At 40.3% G+C, this 22,975-nt stretch overlaps 1 protein-coding gene across 1 annotated transcript in view; it reads right to left on the bottom strand.

Moving 5' to 3' along the window:
* The window catches only part of cdk17 (cyclin dependent kinase 17), a 47,792-nt gene that overhangs the window by 6,365 nt on the left and 18,452 nt on the right, over positions 1 to 22,975 (bottom strand). The window contains exons 2-11 of the mRNA XM_006806488.3: positions 17,324 to 17,468; positions 14,029 to 14,193; positions 7,690 to 7,823; positions 4,222 to 4,347; positions 2,793 to 2,849; positions 2,588 to 2,702; positions 2,205 to 2,299; positions 2,004 to 2,066; positions 1,605 to 1,728; positions 1,394 to 1,514 (exon numbers count right to left, since the gene is read on the bottom strand). Of these exons, the coding sequence (XP_006806551.1) occupies positions 1,394 to 1,514; positions 1,605 to 1,728; positions 2,004 to 2,066; positions 2,205 to 2,299; positions 2,588 to 2,702; positions 2,793 to 2,849; positions 4,222 to 4,347; positions 7,690 to 7,823; positions 14,029 to 14,193; positions 17,324 to 17,450 (1,127 nt within the window). The 5' untranslated portion in view covers positions 17,451 to 17,468. The remainder of the gene's footprint in view (positions 1 to 1,393; positions 1,515 to 1,604; positions 1,729 to 2,003; positions 2,067 to 2,204; positions 2,300 to 2,587; positions 2,703 to 2,792; positions 2,850 to 4,221; positions 4,348 to 7,689; positions 7,824 to 14,028; positions 14,194 to 17,323; positions 17,469 to 22,975) is intronic.

Raw genomic sequence — 22,975 nt, 5'->3', positions numbered from 1 at the left:
CTCACTTTATAAGTCCACAGCTAACTGAAAATACAACCACACAACTACAACAACAAAAGATCTACAACTAACTAAATAACTAGTTTAAGGCACCAACTGTGAACCACATTATCATCCTCAATTCATACCTGACTGGTGTTTTGTTGACTGTCATTTACCTTCTTAAAGTTTTTTTTTTTTCTCACCATGAAATTGAAAGAATAACTAGTAGTTACTGTAACGTCGGAGCCTACAGTATTCACCTTCTTCCTACTTATGGCACCTTGCCTGTATAACCGTGCTTCTCCTTTAAAGTTTAGTTTTTCAAATCAGAAGTTGATAGAAACTTAGTTCTGGCTTCAGACATACATTATTTATTTATTCATACACAATTAGGGCTGCACGATTAATCGTCAGAAAATCGCGATCTCGATTCATACTTATGTGCGATCTCATTTCCAAATGACAACGATTTAAAAAAAAAAAGAGAGACGACGATTGTACCGCATTTTGATCCGGGACGTAATCTGCATGAAAACAAGCGCTCACTCTTCCTGCTCAACAAATGACGAGGGCGGAGCCTTATACCACGTGATACAGAAGCTGTGCCGTGTGATGCTAAAATTAGCAGGAAAAAACAACGGAGAGCGCGTCAGGGATGACGAGCAAGTGACAGGAGAAAATCCGTCCCGGTCAACCACCCAAACATCAATAACGGGAACCTTATACAGCGCTTACCTATACCCGTCGAACTCCCGCAGGCACAAAGAAATTACGGAGGCTATCACTTATCACCTGACCAAAGATATGGCTCCATCAACACTGTGCAAAACGAGGGATTTAGGAAAATGATCAACACCGTAGACAAACGCTACACAGTGCCGTCCCGCAACTATTTTTCTGTTGTTGCACTACCTGCTCTATATACGCAGTGTCGAGCAACGGTGGAGACGGAATTTCAAGCAGTGCAACATTTTGCGGCAACGACAAAACGTGAGACATTTGTTGTTTTTATGTTTATTTATTGTTTTTATGTTCAGTCTCAACTGTTACGAAGTTGATGTGCAGTTAATAAGTGCAATAAATATTTATATTGGAAAAGAAAATTGTGATTGTGATCGCAATTCTAAGCCAAAAAATCGTGATTCTCATTTTATGCAAAATCGTGCAGCCCTATACACAATCCAAAGCAAATGAAAAGCTGTTATCATTAGCAGCTGCAGTAAAAAGAATGAAATAAGAAGTGCAGTACAGTAGAGAGTGCTGTTTAGTTAGGTCATAATTCCCTGTGGGTTTGTAACAACAAGGGACATGTGTCGCATTACCAGCAGCCATTTGATTCAGCATTTAATTAGTGATGATAGCAGTTTAAAACCATAAAAAGCATTATTTGTAGTTATTGTAAGCTACATACCACATATCGATCTGGGTTGAGTACTCAGAGGATCCCAGCAGAACATCAGGAGGTCGGTACCAAAGAGTCACCACCTCGTTGGAATAGGTTTTAGTTGGAACAGACTTGGCCCTGGCCAAACCTGCAAAGCCACCACAGACTCATAAGGATTTTTACACAACAAATCAGCATTATGTCTGTGAAGATCCTGTCCTGCTGGCCTTCCTCTTACCAAAATCAGCCAGTTTAAGTTCTCCTCTCTCATTGATGAGGAGGTTCTGTGGCTTCAGGTCCCTGTGGAGAACTTTCCTTTTGTGACAGTATGACAGCCCTCGCAATATCTGGAACAGGAAGATCTGGAAAGGTATTTTTAAATGGCTTGATGTTATTAATAAGTCAGCTCATGTTTTCATTACTTATGTGTATGCTTTTCTGATCTAATTTGCCTGATGTGATGGAAATACAAACAGAAGAAAAGACCAAAAGATGCTTTTAGACTCTTGGGAGAATTTATATGGAAAAATTGACACAAGAGTTTAATCTCTGTTAGACACACAGAAAATATAACAAAGCTGGAAGGGTTGAAAAAAGTTTATTTTACATAGCATGGGGAAAAAAACATCATCCTCACCTTCACATTATGCATACTCATTATGTTTCCACAGTCGTCCATGTACTGCTTCAGGTCTTTGTCCTTCAAGAAGAGGTGGCACCATTAGACAGGACGTACATGTACAAAAAGTCTATAAACGGATAGACCATTCACACAGATTTCACCCATTTTTTCTTTTTTTGTTTCTCTGTCATTCAACAAATCCACTCTGAGTCTTACCAGGTACTCAAAGACGAGTGTGAGGCTCTTGTCAGTGTGAACGATGTCATGTAGCGTCACAATGTTGGCGTGTTTCAGGTCCTTCAATAATGACACTACAGACGCACAAAGATGTTTACAAAACATTTAACATTTATATAATAAAACCTGACTCAGGAAAATGAAACACCAATTAAAAGGACAGTTGATAAAACAAAGGATTTTAAATCAGAATTTATTTTAGAGATAAGAAGGTTCAAAATGTAACATTCACACATTCGAGCCGTCTCTCTCAGGGTGTCACGTCTTGTTGTAGTCAACTAAACTAAACACTTGGATTCAACACTAGACTCCAGATGAAACACCAGAACTTTGATGTATCAGAGGACATAAAACCTGCTAACCTTCTCTGATGGCTGTGCACGGGGCTCCTTCCTCGTGCTCCAGCCGGATCTCCTTCAGCGCCACCAGGTTGTCAGTCAGTTTACTGCGTCCTTTAAACACTGTGGCGTAAGTTCCCTGAAAGCAACACATAGCATTAATTTAATGGTAATACTGTATAGCAAAATTACACTGTGAAGTGCATGTGGAAACTTGAGCCTTCCTCACCTCTCCCAGCTTGTCCAGTTTAATGTACGTCTCCAACTTTCCAAAACCAATCTCTGACTAAGGAAGAGAAGAATTTAAGCATATTAATTGCACTCATTTCTGCAAACAGACACTTGCAAACAAATGCAGTCTGCGTTCTGTTGACCATTCACATTTGAGCAGGCTTTGCAGGTGTTTTCCTGCTGCACCTGTAGCACCATCTTACTGTGTCCCCGCCCCCTTCAGAAAACCGAAGGTGTCTCAAATCTTTACATAACCCATCATGTACTCAAACTTTAGTTATTTGTAGCATTTTTTTTTTTTTTAATAATGTTGCAACAAAACCCACATCATACTTTTTCTTTCAGAGGGAAAGACCCAAAGTTCACATGTGCAGGATATGATTTAGATCAAAGGTTTTCAAACTGTCAAGCAATTAAGGGCCCATTAGGATCACGTCCTATTCCAGTTTTATTCTAGACCCTTACAGAGTACCAGTGCATGAAGCGCAGTTAAAAATACTCTGTGTTTATCTTATACTGATGCAGTTCATCCAGTCTGAAATGGGCTGTTTTAGCTCCTATCACTTTAAGACAACAACATGTTTGAACATGACCATATTAGGTATATAACTGCTAAACAAAAGAGCCCAGAAGAGAGAAAAAAAAACACCTGGAGCCTCAAGCCTGAAGTAAAGAACTCACATTGATCACTCGCTAAAAAAATAAATCTGTCCGTATTACATATAAATATTTAGTAATATTTATATATTTAGTAAAGACCCTTACACTTGGCTGGTGCAACAGAAAAAAAAAGAATAGAGTCAAATCTTTTTCTCAAAAATTGGACTGATATTTAATATTACAGGACCTTCAGAAGAAATAAATCAAAGCAGCCCACAGATCTCTCACAAACTCAGTAGCAAAACCCAGTCTCACCAACAAGTGTAGTTCCAAAGCACAAGAACAAGATAATCCCCTAAGAAACTAAGAATGAATAATGATACATATGAATATTTCATGTATGTGTGCCCACAGAGCAGCATGAATCAAACATTTTCTATCATATCTGGTTTCTGACAGCATGTCTTCAGGGATTGACCAAAAAACCCAAAAAACAAGAAGAATCGATATCAAGAAGAATGAAAGGCGATTAATTATGAGTGTTTACCATCTTTAAACCTTTTTATTTACATTTAATCTTTCAAACAACTTTCAAAGGCAAATTCACGATGACCACAAATCAGTGATGATAACCACACCGCAGCAGAGCATTATGATCTAATTTTATAGGCTCCAAGTGTGAGCGCATGTGACTACAGATTAATCCATCTTGGGCTTGTACCAGGAAAATCACCATGGAAACCCGGCACAGAGGGTGTCTGGTAACAGGACTGCTTGTGCCACAAAGCAGTAAAAGAACAGAGACAAACAGACGCGCACACACTGACCAGCGAGGCTCGGCGCGAACGTCGGCTGAGCGGTTGGTCGAAGGGTGGGCTGCTAAGCTGCAACTTCTCCAGGTAGCCGTCAGGGATTCGGATGTCAGCAGGCAGAGACAGGCGCTTGTTGAGGTCCTAAAACACACACACACACACACACATATATATATATATATAAAGAAGTCTTTATCTAACGTTCCTGAAGAAACCGTAAAGTTAGCCTGTGTAACAAGATCACACATGTGCTGCTGACACTTGTTACGTGTCGTCTGTATGTTGTGTAGGGCATGTTTCAGCAGTGAGCAGCACAAGACAATGTACCCTGCAGAATCCACCCACATCCCTGCTGCTTCTAAAATAACTCGTCCTCTTCTCCTCCTACTCCCAGAGACGACAAAAATCAGGTCGATCACCATCTTATGGAAGGTGAAAATAAGAGGCGGCCTGTTGAAGTGTGACTGCTGGTAAAAAACAACAACACCATGAATATAAAACTGTACCTGCGTTAAGCTCGTACAGCCAATCTGCACTCATACTGCACAACTCACATCTAAAGTGTTCTGGATGTCAGATCATATCTATTCCAGGATCAAAGTCAAGAACACCACATCTGACACTGACGAGCTTACATAACGCTGATGGATGTAATGGGAAAAAAAGGAAGAAAAAAAACATTTAGTGGATTAAAAATACAGCGTGCATAAACTCTCCATCTTTGTACTTATCTTTAAAGTTTGGCCTCACCGCAAATAAATTATTCCCTCTCATGACAACAGCTTTTTGTCTTCTGAGACTGCTCGGAGAATAAGTTAGTATTATGAGTTCCCACAAAAGTCTGATCATAGTCAACATATGCATCTTTTAAAAGGAAAATTTGTCCTCCATGAAGATGGTGTCAATATATGATAGAGTCATGAAAAAGAAAGTTTTTCACAGGACTGCAGTTCTGTGAAAAACTAGGTACACACTATAATACAGTAGCTTTTAGAACCATCTTTAGGAGCGATAAGATAAGATAAGATAAGATAAGATAAGATAAGATAAGATAAGATAAGATAAGATAAGATAAGATAAGATAAGATAAGATAAGATAAGATAAGATAAGATAAGATAAGATAAGATAAGATAAGATATCTTTATTAGTCCCACAAGGGGAAATTTCATGTTAAGGCTGCCGACCTATTGCACGCAATGGCAGCGCCATCTTACCCTCCGACCCTCAAATGATTATCTCTATGACTTTATCAGTCTCTCACATCCCTGTGGAGGAATTTTGGTCCACTCATTTACAACGCTGCTTCAGTGAACCGAGTTATGTGGGCATTTGTTCACACAAATCCCGCCACAGCATTTCAATCAGGTTGAAGTCTGGGTGTGATACATCACAGCGCCTCGATTCTTTACTTTTTCAGTCTGTTGTAGATTTGCTGTCATGCTCGGAATCATCGTTCTGCTGCGTGATTTCACGTGGGCCGAGGTTTAGCTGTCAGAAAGATGGCCTCACATTTCGATTCACAAGATCTAACCACACAACTACTATGGGAAGACTGGTGGTATGAACACAAAGGCACAAACTACCAAAATGTCTCCAGAGGTGCTCACAATTGAAAATGATCCCTTTTTTTTAGTTGACCTAATTAGCAGCACCTGCCTGCTACCTACACTCTTATGGAAGTGGTAAACATGTACCTTTCTCAGCAACACTGTGAGCCAATTGCTTGAAGCCTGGCAGCCTAGCCAAGGAAGACCCTATTAAACTGTGGTGAAGATGTGAATTGCTTTCTTAATGAGTGTAAGATAGGGCACTCACCCTGGGGGAGGACTGCACTCTCCAAAAGCCAATATTCTAACCATTTGTCTGTCAGCAGAGTTATACAAAATTGATCAGGTCAAACTTAATGAAACTTGGTGGAGAGGCGGTGGAGTGTGGACAAAGGGAACCAATTCATTCATTCTGAGATCTACAACACTCATTTTCAAACTGCGAGATATCTCATTGGCTAGTGCGATTTTTAGGTAGCTTCCTATTTAAGCTACGCTGCGCATCTTCTTTAAGAAGGAATCAACTCAAAGACTTTGTAGACTTCTGAAGCATCAGTTTAATGGGTTAAGAAAATACCCATACTGCTTTTATAATATAGGAAACAGATTTTACCCAGGCATAGAGCTGGCTCACAAGTGAGAAACCAGAAGCCTGTTTATCTTTTACTAAGACCAGGTGACCGAGCTTTCGCTGTGCTCTTAACCTCTTTGCTGAGACAACTTTATGAAAACCTCCGCCAGCAAACAACCACAAGAAGAGCAGTGCGCTTACCCTCATGTAACGCGTATCTGCTGTCTTTGACCACATCCTCGATTTCCACTTATTTCATGCACAAATGAAACTAACATTTAAAAGGGGTGAAAAGCAGGTCAGTGTGCATGTGTGTCTCTGTGAGAGGTAGCATACGTCAGGGAAGGTGATAAGGTGGGTTCTGGCATATTTTACCATTGACCAGCAGGGGGCAGGGGGTCTCCAGGTGAATTCAGTCTTCCTTTCAAAATCAATCTTCCCCCAGATTAAAAAAAACCCCAAACAAGTAAAAATATCAAATATGTTTTATAGTGCACATAATCTATGGTAAATTTATTCTATTAGGAGAGAAGAGATTTTCTGTAACTTACTAGTGAGTAACACCATAACAGGTGCAGATTTTCTTGGAGTAAAAGGGTTCAAATGATTACAAAACCACTGGAAAATTAAACAACTAGAAGGCATAAAAATCCCCTGATAATCATGAGATCTGTTTTAATTCAGCTCTCTTCCTCTTTTCTGTTTTTTTCTTATCTGAGCTTGTGTAAGGGACTAATTCTAATCTACCCTGGGTGACACCAATGCCAGTTTTTCATGTATAAATAACTTTCTTTGGGGTATTAGGAAAACAAAAAGCGGCAAAAGCTGACAACATGAATGAGAAAATAAGGAGATTACTAACAGGAGTCATTTAAAATGATTATGCAACAAAATTGGCCTAATGCTTGTTTTTAATACATTTTATATTGTATTATAATTCACCCCTGTATTTGAAATGCTACAAGTACTACTCACTTATACATGTCACACAGTTGTTTAAAATAGCACAACATAGCTGTATTCTTCTTTACAAGAAGAATAAAGGGGAGCATGCTCTCAAGTGGAGACAGCTGACATGAAGAAAATCACTGTGGTAACCAGCACAGATTATCTCGTCTCTTTACCAGCCTCTTCTTTTGTCCTCAGGGAGCAGGGCTGCTATCAGTATCATGACGCCCCGACTCTTAGAACCCATTAGCCGACAACCAATCTGTCCCAACCCCCTCCCAAATCACTTGAGGCAGTGGAGAAGACGAGCAGAAGGAGATGAGAGGAGGTGAAGCGTGGTATGTGGACTTGCAGCGTAAGCCGTTTTTACATGATTTACAGTGTGTGCATGTGTGTCGGGATTCTGCACGTCTCACCTCCATGGAGATTCGCCGGTGGACCCTGTTCCTCAGACAGACGCCCGTCGGAGACTGGACCTCGTCTGAAGACGTTCCTGATGCCTGATCGCTCTCCCCGTCAGATCCCATCTTCAGATTTTCGTGGACAATATCTGAAGAAAAAAAAAAATCAAGGATAGGGCACAAGAGGGCTTTGGATAAAAATCACACTGGAACTGCCAGATTGAGACGGTTTAGGAGTGATCCAGTCCGGCTAATGATTAATGCTGTTTGTAGAACAGACCTAAACTTACAAGAATCAATAACTTTCATTATCTGTTGGTTAAAAAAAGGGAAAAACAAAGAAGAAAACACCCGAAGCTAAATTTCTTAAAGGATAAGTCAATAAATTAAAAAGAGCGCAGTTTCTACTATAAGTAAGAAGGGATAAAAAGTTGAGTTGCAAATCTATCTTATAAAGCCTGAGGTAGTATGTTCCAGTTGCTTTGTGTTCATGCATAAGATGTGTCATTTAGAAGCACATATTACCATATTTTAGACATTTATTTTTTATGGCTCTGTAGCTTCATTCAGAAGTAACCAACAGCAAATATTCAAAGCGTTGCCTGGTGGGCGATGGGATAATCTTGTTCAGATTTTTAAATCGTGACATTTGATAAATCACCATAAACACATCTGCTAAACATAATGCAGCTGATGAGATTTTTGGCCATCTCAAGTACAATAATCAGTGAGAAATGTACTTGTGAACTGATCTTGTGTTGGGTGAGCAAGAAAATGAAGCAGGAAGAAAATGAAGCAGGAGAAGAAGAACAAAAAGAACAACAACAGCTGGCAGTGTTATCACATTATTACCCAAAAATAGAGTTAGTTCAGGCAGGTGAAAAAGTGAAGCTCATCCACAACACAGGTTTCATCTGACCACAGCACTTTCTCCCAAGCCTTCGCTGAAACACTCAGATTAGGGGTCCCCAATCCCAGTCCATGAGGGCCGGTGTCCCTACAGGTTTTAAATGTGTCCTTGATCCATCACAGCTGATTTAAATGGATAAATTACCTTCTCAACATGTCTTGAAGTTCTCCAGAGGCCTGGTAAAGAACTAATCCTGTGATTCAGGTGTGCTGACCCAGGGTGAGATCTAAAACCTGCAGGGACACCGGCCCTCGAGGACTGCGATTGGGGACCCCTGACTTAGATGTTCACTGACAAACTTGTGATTGGCCTGTACGTGTGCCTTCTTGAGCAGGTTAAGGCGCTGCAAGATTTCAATCCATTACAGCATTGTATGTTTTAAATGATGTTCTTTGTGACTGTGGTCCCCTGTGTAACAAGCTTCTCCCATGTAGTTTTGGGACTACATGGGACTCCCAAACATGGGACACCACCTTTTTTGTGATAATCATTCACCCCATGATTCAAGGGCGATTGATGATCACCTTATTACAAAGGTTCATGCTCATAATCTTGCAGCCCATTCCAGCACCGTGCAGATCTACAAGCACTTTTTTCTATGCTTTTTCTATCCAAGTAATTTCCAGTAACATTCACATATATGCACACTCCAATAGATGCATTGGAGAGCAAATTGGGGCTCAGTATCTTGCCCCCACCTACTTTGGCTTGCAGAGTGGAGCAGCCAGCGATTGATAAACCAAGCTTTCCCTTTAGCGGATCCATTCTGTACTTCCTGAGCTACAAGCACCCCATTAAACATTTAGTTTGATTAAGTTTGATCAATCGAGTGTCTTACAAAAAGTAAGACATGACAAGAAACTTACAGAAAGAATATATGACAGAAACACTATCCATCAGTGACCACAGGGTGATGATTAAATAGTAAAGCCTGGGGATCATCACTAGTCTGTCTCCAAAGCAAACTTAATGAAAGTAAAAATGTACAGCTTTATTTCACAGAGCCCACCTTCTCCCATTCATCTCCTCTCAGACCCTTATAACCCCAGAGGCCCAAAATTGTCACGCCAAAACATCGCTACCTTCTCCACAATAAAACTACCACTAACACAAAAGAGGCAAACACACTCAAGTACAAACCACATGCCCACCCTCTCCTCCGCATACACAAAAACACTCACAGAGTTAATGAGTAGCCACAGTTTTGAGTAGTTCTCTGTCATCAATGTGTTAGCACCTCCAACCATGCAGACTATCATCAAATGGCACAGCGTGGAGAAACGGGAGGGAAAAAAAAAAAAAGAAATCACTGCAAAGTTTCTCTTAAGAAGATTTAACTTTGCATATTTCAAACATTACACTTGTTGATCAGCTCTTTCATGTGCTTTAACAACCAAAGTTATTCCCAGTATACCAATCTCACTGACTAATTATGTACATAGATGTATTTATCCATTCATCACTGACTTTTGAGGATGGCGTGTATCTACAAATCTGTCAGCAGGTAAAGTAAGGTCTAAATTACAGACAGAAAAACTCAAACCTCAGTCAACAACATGGGCATAATTGAGAAAACGATTTCTTTAGCGTAGACATGCAATCATATACCACTGCAGTTAAAATTATCTGGATTTTTAATGGGTCCAAGTCTGCTTGTTAAGTCGTTTTGTCACATGACCAGAATTCTCAAGTTGGTTCACACTGCATGGATTTCAGCTTGAACTATTCACACTCTCTCTTCTAACGTGTACTGCTGCTGTTTCACAAAAAAACATTATAATGGGAAATAAAGTGATTTTTACTGTGAAGAAATGATGGAAAAATGAAAAGAATTGGTCACATACGTCAATCCTAACTGCACTTCTGGATTTATTGATCAAACATTGATCAGGGACAGGCATGATGAGTAGTTAAATAAAGATTTGCAAGTTATGGGACTGCGGACTGAAAACTCCTCCACAAAGTAAACGACTCCTGCTTTATGACCTTGTTTGGCTGTGCTGTAAACAGTGCATAAGTCACTCTTGTTTTTAAAGCAGGGGCTCCCAGAATTACACGAAGTATCAAAGTACGCTTGTTTCAAACAGTGTCCTAAAGTTTTGTCAGGCCAACCATGAATCAAATTATTTGAATTTTATTATCAACTGTCATGGGTAGTTACTTTTACTTAAAAGGAGAAGCTTCTGTTTTAAGTTGATGACATATGAGTAATTTTATTTTTATATATTTTATTTTATATATATATATATATATATACATATATATATATATATACATATATATATATATATATATATATATTAGGGGTGCAACAATACTCGTGTCGATATTGAACCGTTCGATACAGTGCTTTCGGTTCAGTACGCATATGTATCTAACAATACAAAATACAAACAGAACAGAATACAAACAAAGTTTTACATTTATTTTATCAACTTTCCTTCTGACGATGCTGTCTGTGTTGAGCGCTCAGTGGATCTGGGCTCGACAGTGCAGCCTAGGCGGAGTAGTCGAACACAGATTCACTGAGCGCAGGGCAAGCTAGCAGACAGAAGCTAAGCTCGTTGCAACATGGCAAATTGAACCTCCCCCACCCTCATTCAGATCTGGCGTTTGGAACTATTTTGGTTTTCATGTGACGTATGACCCTGAAGGTAAGCGCGTCATAGACTAAAGTGAAACAGTATGTTGGATGTGCCATGCAATGCTCAATTACATTGGTGGGAACTAGTCCGTTAGCGCAGTTAGCGTGTTGGCCGTCCAGCCCCACGCACGTGGCGATCCGCGGTAGCTCGTTAACGGAGATTTGCCGTGTTGTGGCTTTAACGTCATTTCAACGAGATTAACGCTGACAGCACTAGTGGGAACACAACGAATATGACTGCACATTTACTCCGACATCATCCTAGTGCAAAGACAAGTGGAAGCAGACAAAAACAACAAGCACGCATGCTACAAACTTTAGCCGAGTCATTTAGACAGCCGTTAGCACATGATTCTCCTTATGGGGACCTGATATGTTTAATATGCTGCTGAGAATATAGCCCAGAAGAAGCGTATAGTATAGCTTTTATTTTGGAAAGAGCCATTTCTCTGTAATAAACTCTCTTTTCCAAAGATGAGTGATTTCTCGATCAGATAGATTTATTTTTTTTATTACTTTGTTGTTTCAGCAACATTAAATTTAAAAGCTGTACTTTTGAGTTAAAATATATATTTATAATTTTAATAAATGACAAATTAAAAAGGCATGAACTTTTTTTTGTATCGAAAAAATACCGAACCGTGAATTTTGTGTATCGTTGCACCCCTAAAAAAAAAATATATATATATATATGTGTGTGTGTGTGTGTGTGTGTGTGTGTGTGTGTGTGTGTGTGTGCTTTATTCCACAAAGCTTTCACTCCATTTTTCATGCCTGTAATGCTCGTACTCATCTCAACCTAACCTACTTACTGTCTTTCCACAAACTCTCATCTTTGTCCCAATTTTCAACTCGCCTCCTCTTCGAAAAACTTCCAAATATTCCACTTTCCCCTTTTTCAGATCCTCTGACTTGCACACTTACTTCTTTCTCAGAAACTTCAGCATTTTTCAGCTACCACTTCTGCCTTTCATGTGTTTTTATTCTATGCATTTCTCACTCTTCCAGCTTATTTTCTGTTGTGTGTGAAGTTTTTAAAGACTTTAGCTCATTTGATTCCCTCTACTGCTTCAGCAGAATCCCCCCCACCTGCCCTTGTTGTGCCTCTTCTTCTCCTTTCAAATGATCTAATCTGTCCTACTTTCTTTTCCGTTAACCTCCTTTCACTTTCACATACCTCTGCATCATCTCCTGCTATTTTACGTCTTCCCTCATCCTCTCCAACAACTCTCACATTTTTTTCCTCTCTCAATAATATTTTGACTTTCTCTCATTAAACCAAAACAAACCCAGTCTTTTTTTCTTACAAATCCCCCTATGCTGATTTCTTATCTTCCTCCCACATTGTTTTCCTTTAGGTTCTCTTGCTTCACCTCTTTCTTTCTCAAAAACCTTGAATGATTTTGTTCTCCACCCATAATTGAGCTTTCTTTGCTGAACATTTTCACGGATCCTTCTTTTATTTCCCTGTCTCTACAGAGCTTTTGACACATCGCCACATTTCTCTCTCTCTCACTACTTGTCTTCCTTCTCTCTGTGGTCATTAGCAGCTTTGCCAAAAGGCAAACAGAGTGTAGCAGCAATATGCAGTACATCAATGTCCTACTTAACTGGCCTGCTTTTAGATCCAAGTCCTTCTATCTAGGCCAGGGTCCAGTGTGAGGCTCAACAGGTCCTTTGGTGTTCCACTGGCTGAGAAAAAGCACCAGCAGAAAGCCTGAGCTGTAAAATGTCTAACATTATGTGGAACACATGGTTCGCACAGATGCTGGTTATTGCTGTTGGGTCACTTTGAAAAGAAAAATATTCTAAAGTTTGCTTAATGTTTATGGCACCATCTGAAAAATTAGAAACTGACGAATATAATACAATTAACAGGTTGTGACCACTCTGACAGGCTTTAAGCTAAATGCTCGTGTAAACATGTAGAATCCTAATGTTAACTGGTAATGTTTTAGTGGTCCTCAGTCATCTTTTAAGCCCAACAATCAGCAGCTCATTCAACATGCTACAAACAGACTCACAACAAAAGGAGAGAACACGTTAAAACTTCAATGATTGCCAGCTACAGAACATAAAGCTGGTCTTCTGACTTCCTACAAGCATGAATACAAAAACTGTTTAGTCACATAGTTGGTCTAAAGGTGCTATCACATAGCACATCGCTCTGAAACCAGTTATTCTCAGTGGATGGTGTCATACAGTGATGCACCAAGCAAAGCACAGAAATTGGGAGCTCTGGTAGATGATGAGGACAAAGTTTGACAGACGCGCAGTTGATGTGGCTCAATTGAACTCCCATTGAAGCCAGCACGTCCTGTGTGGAAGTCCCATGATGTATACCACATTTTAGCATCACTTATATTTGAACTTGAACCATAACGCACCAATATCAAGATGTATTCACCGACATTTAGAATTAGCATCTCAGACCATGTTTCTACATCCTGTGAATCATTTTGCCACCATGTGGGTTGTTCAACCCCGACCTTGAAATCTGCTACTGCTCTGAATCATCTGGACATCATCTCACTTCCACCAGTCAGGATGAGACTCGTCACTAGGCTTGACTGTGATGAGTCAGTTTGCGCAGGAAACTGCGTAACGTTTGACTGAGTTCCCCCATCCAGCTGCCTCTTGGGTAAAAAGCAGGCCTGCTAAGGGTTCATGGGATTAATGCCCAGAATCTGTCTGCAAATGTGAAATCTCAGGATCGTGAAACGTTTCCTGTTTGCTCTTGGATGGCATCTGCTTTTCTATCGCTCACTTCCATCCGTGTGTGTGTGTGTTGTGTTCTCACCCAGGCGGCTGCCATGGCGCGGCATCACCATGAAAGACCCCAGAGTGCCTCCGATGACGCTGTGTGGCCGGCGCAGGGGCGGCTTCTTGAAGGAACCGGTGTACTGGTGCAGAAAGGAGTGCATGCTGTGGGAGGTGGGTGGGCGGCCATTCCTCATGAAGGGCTCTGAAACACAACAAAGCTAGTGTCAGGATGTCTGATTTCATGACACCCAGATGCTCCACAGTGGAATCACAAATCCTCGGGTGCACGCACGGAGCCCCAAAGAATATCACGTCCCATCTCCTTCAACCTTTTAAATGTGTTGGTTATGTGACATGCATACTGTGCAGCGGAGGTTTGTTTGAACCAACAGAATTTTATTTAACATTTAAGTTGAGATCCACAAATGTTAAAAAATACCAACCTTCAGCCTCAATTACAGGGAGATGGGTAGAAATAAACATGAGACGACATCAAATATTCTCCAGAGTTATGTAATGCCCAGAGTGACAAACCTATGCTAAGAGGAGAATAATACCACAAATACTCCGTGAGTCAAAGACTGAGACTTCAGGTTGTTTTATACAGATTTTTGTGCTCTTGGTTCTGTATGATGTCAAAGGGATACCTAACATGATCCCCTCATGCTCACAGAAGTCCTACCTACATACTGTGCAAACCTTGACTACAAAGGTTGATATAGAGAGCGAACGCTCTGAGCATTTTGGTCCTTCTTAAGAAATGAAGTGATCAACTGACATAATTAGCTTGCTTATTACTTCTAATCCAACTAGGTCTTAAGACTGCAGTTGCGAGGGTACTTCTTGTTCAGAGAGGTGTGCTACACAGCTAGTTTAAGGCTTAGCGGGCTATGTTGAGCTTAAAGTCAGAGTTTTCTGTGTCATGAAAGTGGCTCTTGTGGTTTAAATTCAGCTGGAAGCGCCACATCTTTTCAAGTTCTTTAATTCAGCGGTCCCCAACCCTCGGGCCTCGGACCGGTACCGGTCCGTGAGTCGTTTGGTACCGGGCCGCGAGAGTTGAGGCTCAGGTGTGAAATGTATAGTTTTCAGGGTTTTTATCGGTTTTCAGCGTTATTTTGTTATCGCTTTTATCGTTTACTCGGTTTTCCTGGGTCTTTTCACGTGTGTTATGAATAAATTTTCTTTTTTTTGGTACCGGTACTAGTTTTATTTTGTTGTATTTATCCGCGACACCTTAAAGGCCGGTCCATGAAAATATTGTCGGGCATAAACCGGTCCATGGCGCAAAAAAGGTTGGGGACCGCTGCTTTAATTTACAGCATGTTCTAAGTGCCATATAGATCATGTTTTGGGCCAATAAGTCTTATATGTGCAAGCTGCTCCTTGCTGAAACCTGAATGAAGCACCACATTGACACAGGAATATCTATATGTTGTTGAACTCTAATCTGCTGTAAAAGTCTCTTTTACATTGCTGGAATTGTAGCAACTAAAACAGATAAAAACACACAAGAATAGATGTTCAATCAGTGAGTTTGATTTCAACTTGATCTGCTGACATAATAAAGGGATTTCCACATGGCCTTTATTAGGCTGTGGGACAGTAATAATGTCTGAATGAATCCAGTTTAAAGTTTTAGAAATCTAATGTCCAGCTGTCACCTTACAATTCAACAGCAGCAATTTAACTGGAATTAAAACATTTATGTTAGCGCTCTGTGTGAGATTAACCGTTTTCTGCAGCATTCATCTTTTGTCTTATTTACAACACTGTTGTGCTTTCCTGGGTTTTTAGGCTTTGTCAAGCCAGCTAATGCAAAGAAAGTTTGGCTGTGAACTGTATTTGCAGTGTACCCTTTCTGCTGCTGTCAAAAATGGAGGAGTCAAGAGTATGCCCCACTGCAGGACGGGACTAGATTGCCTCTGGGAAAGCAACTGAATGATAATGACAATCGCCATGATAAGAACATGACCGGTGAGTCAGCCAGTGGGGAAACAAGAGAAGGGAAGGGCTAGAGGCTTTCAAAATAAGATTAAAAAAAAAAAAAAGTATGTGGAGGTTTGCAGTCTACTCCTAAATGATAGACGTCAGTACTGAGAAATGATTCACCTTTCATTGCTTGATTAGCAATTAGAATAAAACAGCGAAGTCAAAATACAAACAAAGTAAAAGCAGTTTTGTTTTTAAGTTTTCTGCTCAATGTCCAACTATTCCCTTTGGGAATTACTCTCTGGGAATGCCTCTGCAACCACGAGAATAGACTTTCTCTAACCCCAAAATTAGAAAAAAAAGGCATCTAAAATAATTTTCTAAGTGGACATAATTTAAAAAAAAGAAACAACAGCAAACCGGAAAAAAAAGGATTGTAATACTAAGGGAAAAATGGCCAAGTATACAAATATTTGAAAGCATAATGTGGGGCTCTCTCACAACAATTAAGTTTCCTGTCCTCTAAGAAAACATTACAAAACACTTTTCCCCATATGGACCTTTAACATACATACAAAAACATCAGACACGGTTTCATTCTGCACTTGATTAGATTGATGGGAACAGAAAGATCCAACAAAGTTGCTAACGTTTCAATCATGATGCTGTCACACCAAAAAAAAAGTTACAAACTAAGTATACATTAATGAAGTGATTAATGTTCATTTATCCTGACAGCTGTCAATCGAAAGCAGCAGCCACTTATGGTCATGTGTCTATCAACCCAAAGGTTCACTGGAGACGTGGTGTAGCACATATGAGGGAAAAGCAGAAAAAGATTGGATGTCTGTGAATGATCATTCACTATGGACTACTTTCTGATCGTCTGAGAAGCTCTCTGTGTGTGTGTGTGTGTGTGTGTGTGTGTGTCTGTGTGTGTCTGTGTGTCTGTGTGTGTCTGTGTGTCTTTAAGTGCTCTGCTCTTACTCCTCTTACATAACTCGGTAGAGAGGTACTTGGAGGAAGGCCTTTACAACTGTTACTGACACACATGCTGAACTTTGTCTTCATCAGCTTCAGAGATTTATAATTTAGAAGTCCCTGAGAGATGTCGAGATACAAAACCCCCGTGTCCTTCTAGCTTTTACACATCAGCTGAAGGGCATGCACAAGAAAACACTTAGAAAAATCCGACTGGTAGAATTTTCTACACTGGTGCAGATCAGGCAGGGACTCAAATCAGAGATTTTTTAATGGAATTGTAACCCTTTTAAAATGAATCATCCTCATTTTATTCACTGCAACTAAAATATGTTTTTACCATTTTGTTCTTTTGTATTTCAACATTTCTATATGTTCATATCTTTTTTAGAACAGGATTTGTAAAAAGAAAAGGTGAATACCGTTGTCCTTGGTGCCACCATCTTCAATGGTCATTTGCTCAGCCAGTTCTGACAGAGACTCGTCGATGGTCTGACTGGGGCGGAGTGTTAATGACAGACGCTTCTTGATCCTCTTCATCTTCTCCATAACAGGGCAATGCGCGGCCTGCAGGACACACAAAAACAGAGTCGGCTACAAAAGAATGCAACATTTAGAAGACTGCTTTCATCTGTGCTGTTATTTTGTGCATTCTTGTGCGATGTTGAAGATTTTGTGAGCACCCGTACAGTCCAAAATATCTCCGCTCATGAATAACTCAAAGCTCCTTTTAATCCAATATTCATTCACTCTGCAAATGCTTCAACAGTACATGAATAAACCATGAACGAAGCATGAATAAAGGATGACCATCACGCACTTGAACACAGCTGTTTTCACTTACACACACGCTCACGCATTCAAACGAGGAGAAATTAATGAGCGCTAATTGACAGAGTCAAATCAGTTTGCCGAGACACACGTACACGCTGTGCACGGCTGCGAGCGCCTGCCAGTGTTGTTCCAGACGAATGTATTTGTGTTGACGCAGCAGTTGTTCAGGTCACAGGAAACACCTTGCTCAATCTGCCTGAAGCCAGACCGTGTTCATTGTGTTGCTGCGGTATCGCCTCGTCAATGTGTGCGTGTGCATGAGTGTGAGTATGTGTGCGTGCACTTATGAGGCAGGCTGAGTGGAGGAAATGCAGTGAGGAAGCAGCGGCAGCAGAAATGCCCCGCCCATGCTGCCTGACCCTCGGCACAAAACACGCTAACCCCTGCCGTCACCATGCCTCTCTTTTCATTTCTCTCTCAAGGTCGTTAGCTCCCTTCATACTCAGGAGACCCCATCTGCCTGTACACACACACACACACACACCTTCACCAATACATCATCCATGACACCGCACAGCGAAAATGGCTTCAGCCAATATCAGCACATGTGACTGTAACCTCACGCCAACACAAAACCATAATATGTTTGTTTTGTGTGTTAACTAGGCCTGAGAAAAATATATATTGCAGCATCATCCCAGACTGCAGTGATGTGTGATCAATAAATGCTGAAGATTAAAAACTATTTAATCTTGGCTATAACACCGATCTCGTCCCCTTTGCTATCAGTAAACGCTAACCAACATTTTGTGATGCCGTTCGCACATCAACATCACACAGACGTTTTGCTACAAAACAGAACAGGTTAAAGGCTGAAGGTCTGACTGGAGTACCACTGTCTGTGTCAAATTACAATATTACTGACAATATAATTATGCAAAATAATACAAAAATAAAATAATAATAATTAAATATTTAACAAAAATAAGCTAATGTATGAATTCTGGTTGTGTTTACTGACCTTGAAATGATTTTATGTACACGGCGCTCGAAAATCTGTCAAATGTTTTAGTACGACTTTGCTAAGCTACTACCTGCACAGCTTGATGGATTGTTTGAACATTACGGCTATCGTAGGCAGGAGCCTCGTGGAGTGATACGTACTGTGCTTCATCATAATATTACCGTATTGTGTGTGTATAACCTCTTTTTAAGTTTTGCGGATATTAAACATGGTTATGCTGAGGATATGTCGGCTAATTTCCACTGGAAATGCCTTTTGGTTAAACTGTCAGCAAGGAATTTGCATTTGCACTGTTAAATTTTTATATAACTTTAATGCACATAAAAACAGTGAAAATACATTGATTTTTTTTTTTGTTGCACTAATAAAGTTGTGGAGTTGTAAAGTATTTTGTCTAGTGTCAATTATATCGTCAGTTATATCATTATTGCAAACTTTCAAATGTATAAAATTATAATATAATAAAGTATAAATATTTTTGATCATATCGCCCTGCTCTAATTGAGAGGTCCTCAAAGTAGAACCGCTACGCCACACAGAAAGGAGCCAGTTGAGGTTATATCTCTCGGCTGGACTGGGGATGCCTCGGCTGAGGAGAGGGACGTCCCCTCTTCTCTGCTTAGGCTGCTGCTCCCTGCGACCCAGGCTCAGATAAACAGATAAAAAGGATGGACTGATTGGTGCGTGCATGGATGTTGTTTCTTAAAAAGACTTTACTCATGTGAGTCACCAAAGTATATTTTCTATTTTTTAGCATTTGTTCCTACTATTGGACAGTTTTTGCCACCCCCACTGTTGCCACCCAGCTCTGGCTGTATTAGAAAAAAATAGTTGAGCTATTGCAAACATGCTAAGGTACTGCTCACAGAGATATACAATTTTTATTTTGCCAACTTCTTTTATTTATTGCTTTTTTTAGAATAATTTCCCATCCAATCCGTCTATAGTGTGTTTGTGTTGAACTTTAGACTTAAATCTTTTAACATGTGATTAGCCTCCTTTTCAAGAGGAAGTGTGTCATGCTAGTCCTGGTGGCTAAATCAGCATGTAGATCTCATGACTACAGACACAGATCCACAAGGGAAAACCCCCACAAAACAAACAAACAAAAAAAAAGCAGACTTAAGTACACTGAAAATCCAGCTAGTTAAAGAAAAAATATTTTTTCAATGCATAAATAAAATGACTGCATTGGAAAACACTCACACAAACGCATTCTCTCCCTCAGACACACACATTCAGTGTTATGAGATAAGCGCTCTTTGTCTCCCTTACAGAGAAGTGTAACAGAGCCGGGTTTTATCTCTGCAGCAAACCAAAACAAAGAGCCTCATGTGACGTGTGTGTGTGTCTGAATCTGTGTGTGTGTGTGCCTGAATCTCTGTGTGTTGAAAATACAGCATCTGGCACATATGAGTGATGTTTGTGTGTGACGGGGTTGGGGGGTTTCAACATAAAAAGCAAGAATCTGCCTATGACAGAAAGACACTGAGGGAGTGCACCACAACTTTCTCTCTTTTTCATCATCAGCATTGCAAAAAAACCCACTCTCTCTCTGTCTCACACACACACACACCTGTGATCCCCCATTCCTCTTGGATGCCTTCCAAGTGCATCCAAGGTAGTCTGGAGGAGGAACTTCAAAGGACAGGAAGGTGGGAGGGGGAACAAGGGACGAGACCTAATTACTGGGCTAATTATTATACTCGCATTCTCCTCGATTCCTCGTCTTCCTTGCCTTATTTCCCCCTCTTTCTGTCTTCCCCCACTTCCACACGAGAATGAGGTAACAAAATGGAAAATGTGGCTTTAGATTTAATTTCAGAGAGAAGTGGGTGAAAGAAAGTGTGAATTTAAAGGAGGCGGAAGAGTGGGAGGAGATGGAAGAGGACAAAATGGGCGAGAAGGAATAGGGGAGAGAAAGTGAGTTTATTTCAGTGAGCGGAGCCATAATGGAGCCTTTGTGTTTGGTTAAGAGCCATGAAATCACCCAAGTGACTGCAAGCGTGTACAGTACTGTCGAGAAAGATTCGCTGGTCGGGGTGGGCGTGTCCAGCCTGAAATTAGGTTTGGTTTCAGTAGCTACAATTTAGCATATCACAGGCTTGGGAATTGAAACTGATAGCACTCCCGGTGACCACTGAAGTGTGATTCCCAAATCCTGCTAGTCCATGTTCTCATTGTAATTACACAATATTTATTCACTAAAAACAAGTGCTCTTTAGAGCCTACCCAGTTAAGCTTACATGATGAGTGTATGTTTTTCCTTTTAACTGTGTTTTTATGGCATACTAGGGTGTCCGGCAATACTAAAGGGGGCATTTTACATAGCCTATATGTTTATTGTTAATTCTATTACAACACTGTTGCATGGTTCAAAGTATAAAACAATCCTATGAAGGGCCTTCAAGCTGTTTTAGCTCCACCTTCCTTCTGATTGACTGCCACTCGCAAATAAAAGGTTTAAACAGTCGGTGGGTACAACCTGCAATGACCATATTAGGAATATCCACTCTGTTTGACATCACAGTAAGAGCAGAAAATACTTTCTGAAACTGAGCCTTCAGTTTTTGCTGCACAGGGATTTCCTTCTACATGTGGTCACCTGAGTATTTAAAACTCTGTCCATGTTTAATATAAGCTACTTTTAACCCACAGAGTAATTCTACATGTGTTTCACAATAAGGAAATAAGGAAAAGTATAACTGAGGTGTCTGTAGCTCAGAAGGTAGAACAGGTCATCTACTGATCGGAAGGTTGGTGGTTCGATCCCTGGCTCTCCCTAGTCTGCATGCCAAATATCCTTGGGAAGGATATTAAACCCAAGGATATAAAAGTTGCTCTCCAATGCATCTCTCCATCGGACTGTTAATGGTAGTTAGAAAGCACTCGAAACAATCCACGTGTGAATAGGTAAATGTGGCATGTTGTATAGAGCGCTTTGAGTCCTCTGGGAAAGGAGAAAAGCAATATATAAGAATCAGTCCATTTCCATTTTGCTCCTAGTCCAATAGCAGGCAACTGCAGCACAATCCCAACTATTATACTTAAAATTGTATGCATCTTGCCACCCCTCCAGTTTAATTATGTGATAATTTTGCAGCTCTCTCTATAAGTATAACAAAAACCTTGAAAATTAGTTTTTTAAAATAAAATTCGGCTAACTAATACAGAAGACATTTCCTGCATGTCTGCATATAAGCTCAACACATCAAGAAAAGGTCACCGTGTAGCTCTATCCAGCAATTAAACTTTCTAATGCAATTAACAGCAGAAAAAAAGGATGTCTGTATGATGTGATCTTACTGGCTACTTGCCATGCTGGAGCATTTGTTTATGTTGAATTTCAATCAGAGGGAGCAAAACAAAGCATGGGATCCAACATTCAGTTTGGCAACACATGATGTCACTCCATTCAAAGTGGGTGAGAAGCGAGAGCATTGAAAGCTGAAAGCCTTCTGTGTGAATCCTCCCTCAGTACCCTAGAATGGACCACTGTTTTCTTGCTATCTGCTCTAAATCAGACACATACATTTTCAAGTCCACTCAATCCATTTGCTTCCAGTCCCACTTGGTAATGCGTGGATCAACCACTGGGGGCAGGTAACACATCAAGCACAACAGACTAGCAGCTGGTATTTACAGCACAACCAAATGGAGGATTTAATCAGGATTTATTCAGTGACATTGCCGTTCCTGTTATTAATATTGTTTGTTCCCTAATTCACGCAGTCACTGACTGCATTTCCCCAAATTGAAGCCCTGTTCTCAAAGCCATTATTTAAGAGGAATTATTTAGTTTCAGCTTATCATTTACTGTCAAAGTGAATTCTGATCCTACTAAAAACATTAACTATACTTATGTCAATTTTTTGAAGTCTGTGCATACGTTTCAGAGCCTAAGCTGTTGTACAAACACCATCAGATGCTATTCTTATCAGCTTATGTCAAAAACAAGCTGTCCTTTAACACTCCTCTCCGTTCTATAAATGTTTACAGACGTGACAGAATCGGAGCAGGAACAATGAACAGAGGGAGAGTTGAACAGAAGGTTAAATAGTCACCAGCACCGCTTCTTCTCAAAGGGAAAAACAACAGCTAATATTGTTGAAGCAGTTTCTCAAAATAGAGCCTCTCATATGAGAATCACAACTGCTTTTAAAATAGATAAAATCATCAGTTTCTTTTTGGAGAGCGGACATAAAGGAGCCAGGACTGAACGGGACCCAAACGGGAAAGTGATGTCACATGCCACACTGATCTGCTTATTAATGAT

The sequence above is a fragment of the Neolamprologus brichardi genome, chromosome 17, assembly GCF_056152115.1.
Source record: "Neolamprologus brichardi isolate AB-2024 chromosome 17, ASM5615211v1, whole genome shotgun sequence".
Taxonomy (NCBI): Eukaryota; Metazoa; Chordata; class Actinopteri; order Cichliformes; family Cichlidae; genus Neolamprologus; species Neolamprologus brichardi.
The sequence above is the reverse complement of the archived record's forward strand: the minus strand, read 5'-3'. Positions and strand labels throughout refer to the sequence as shown.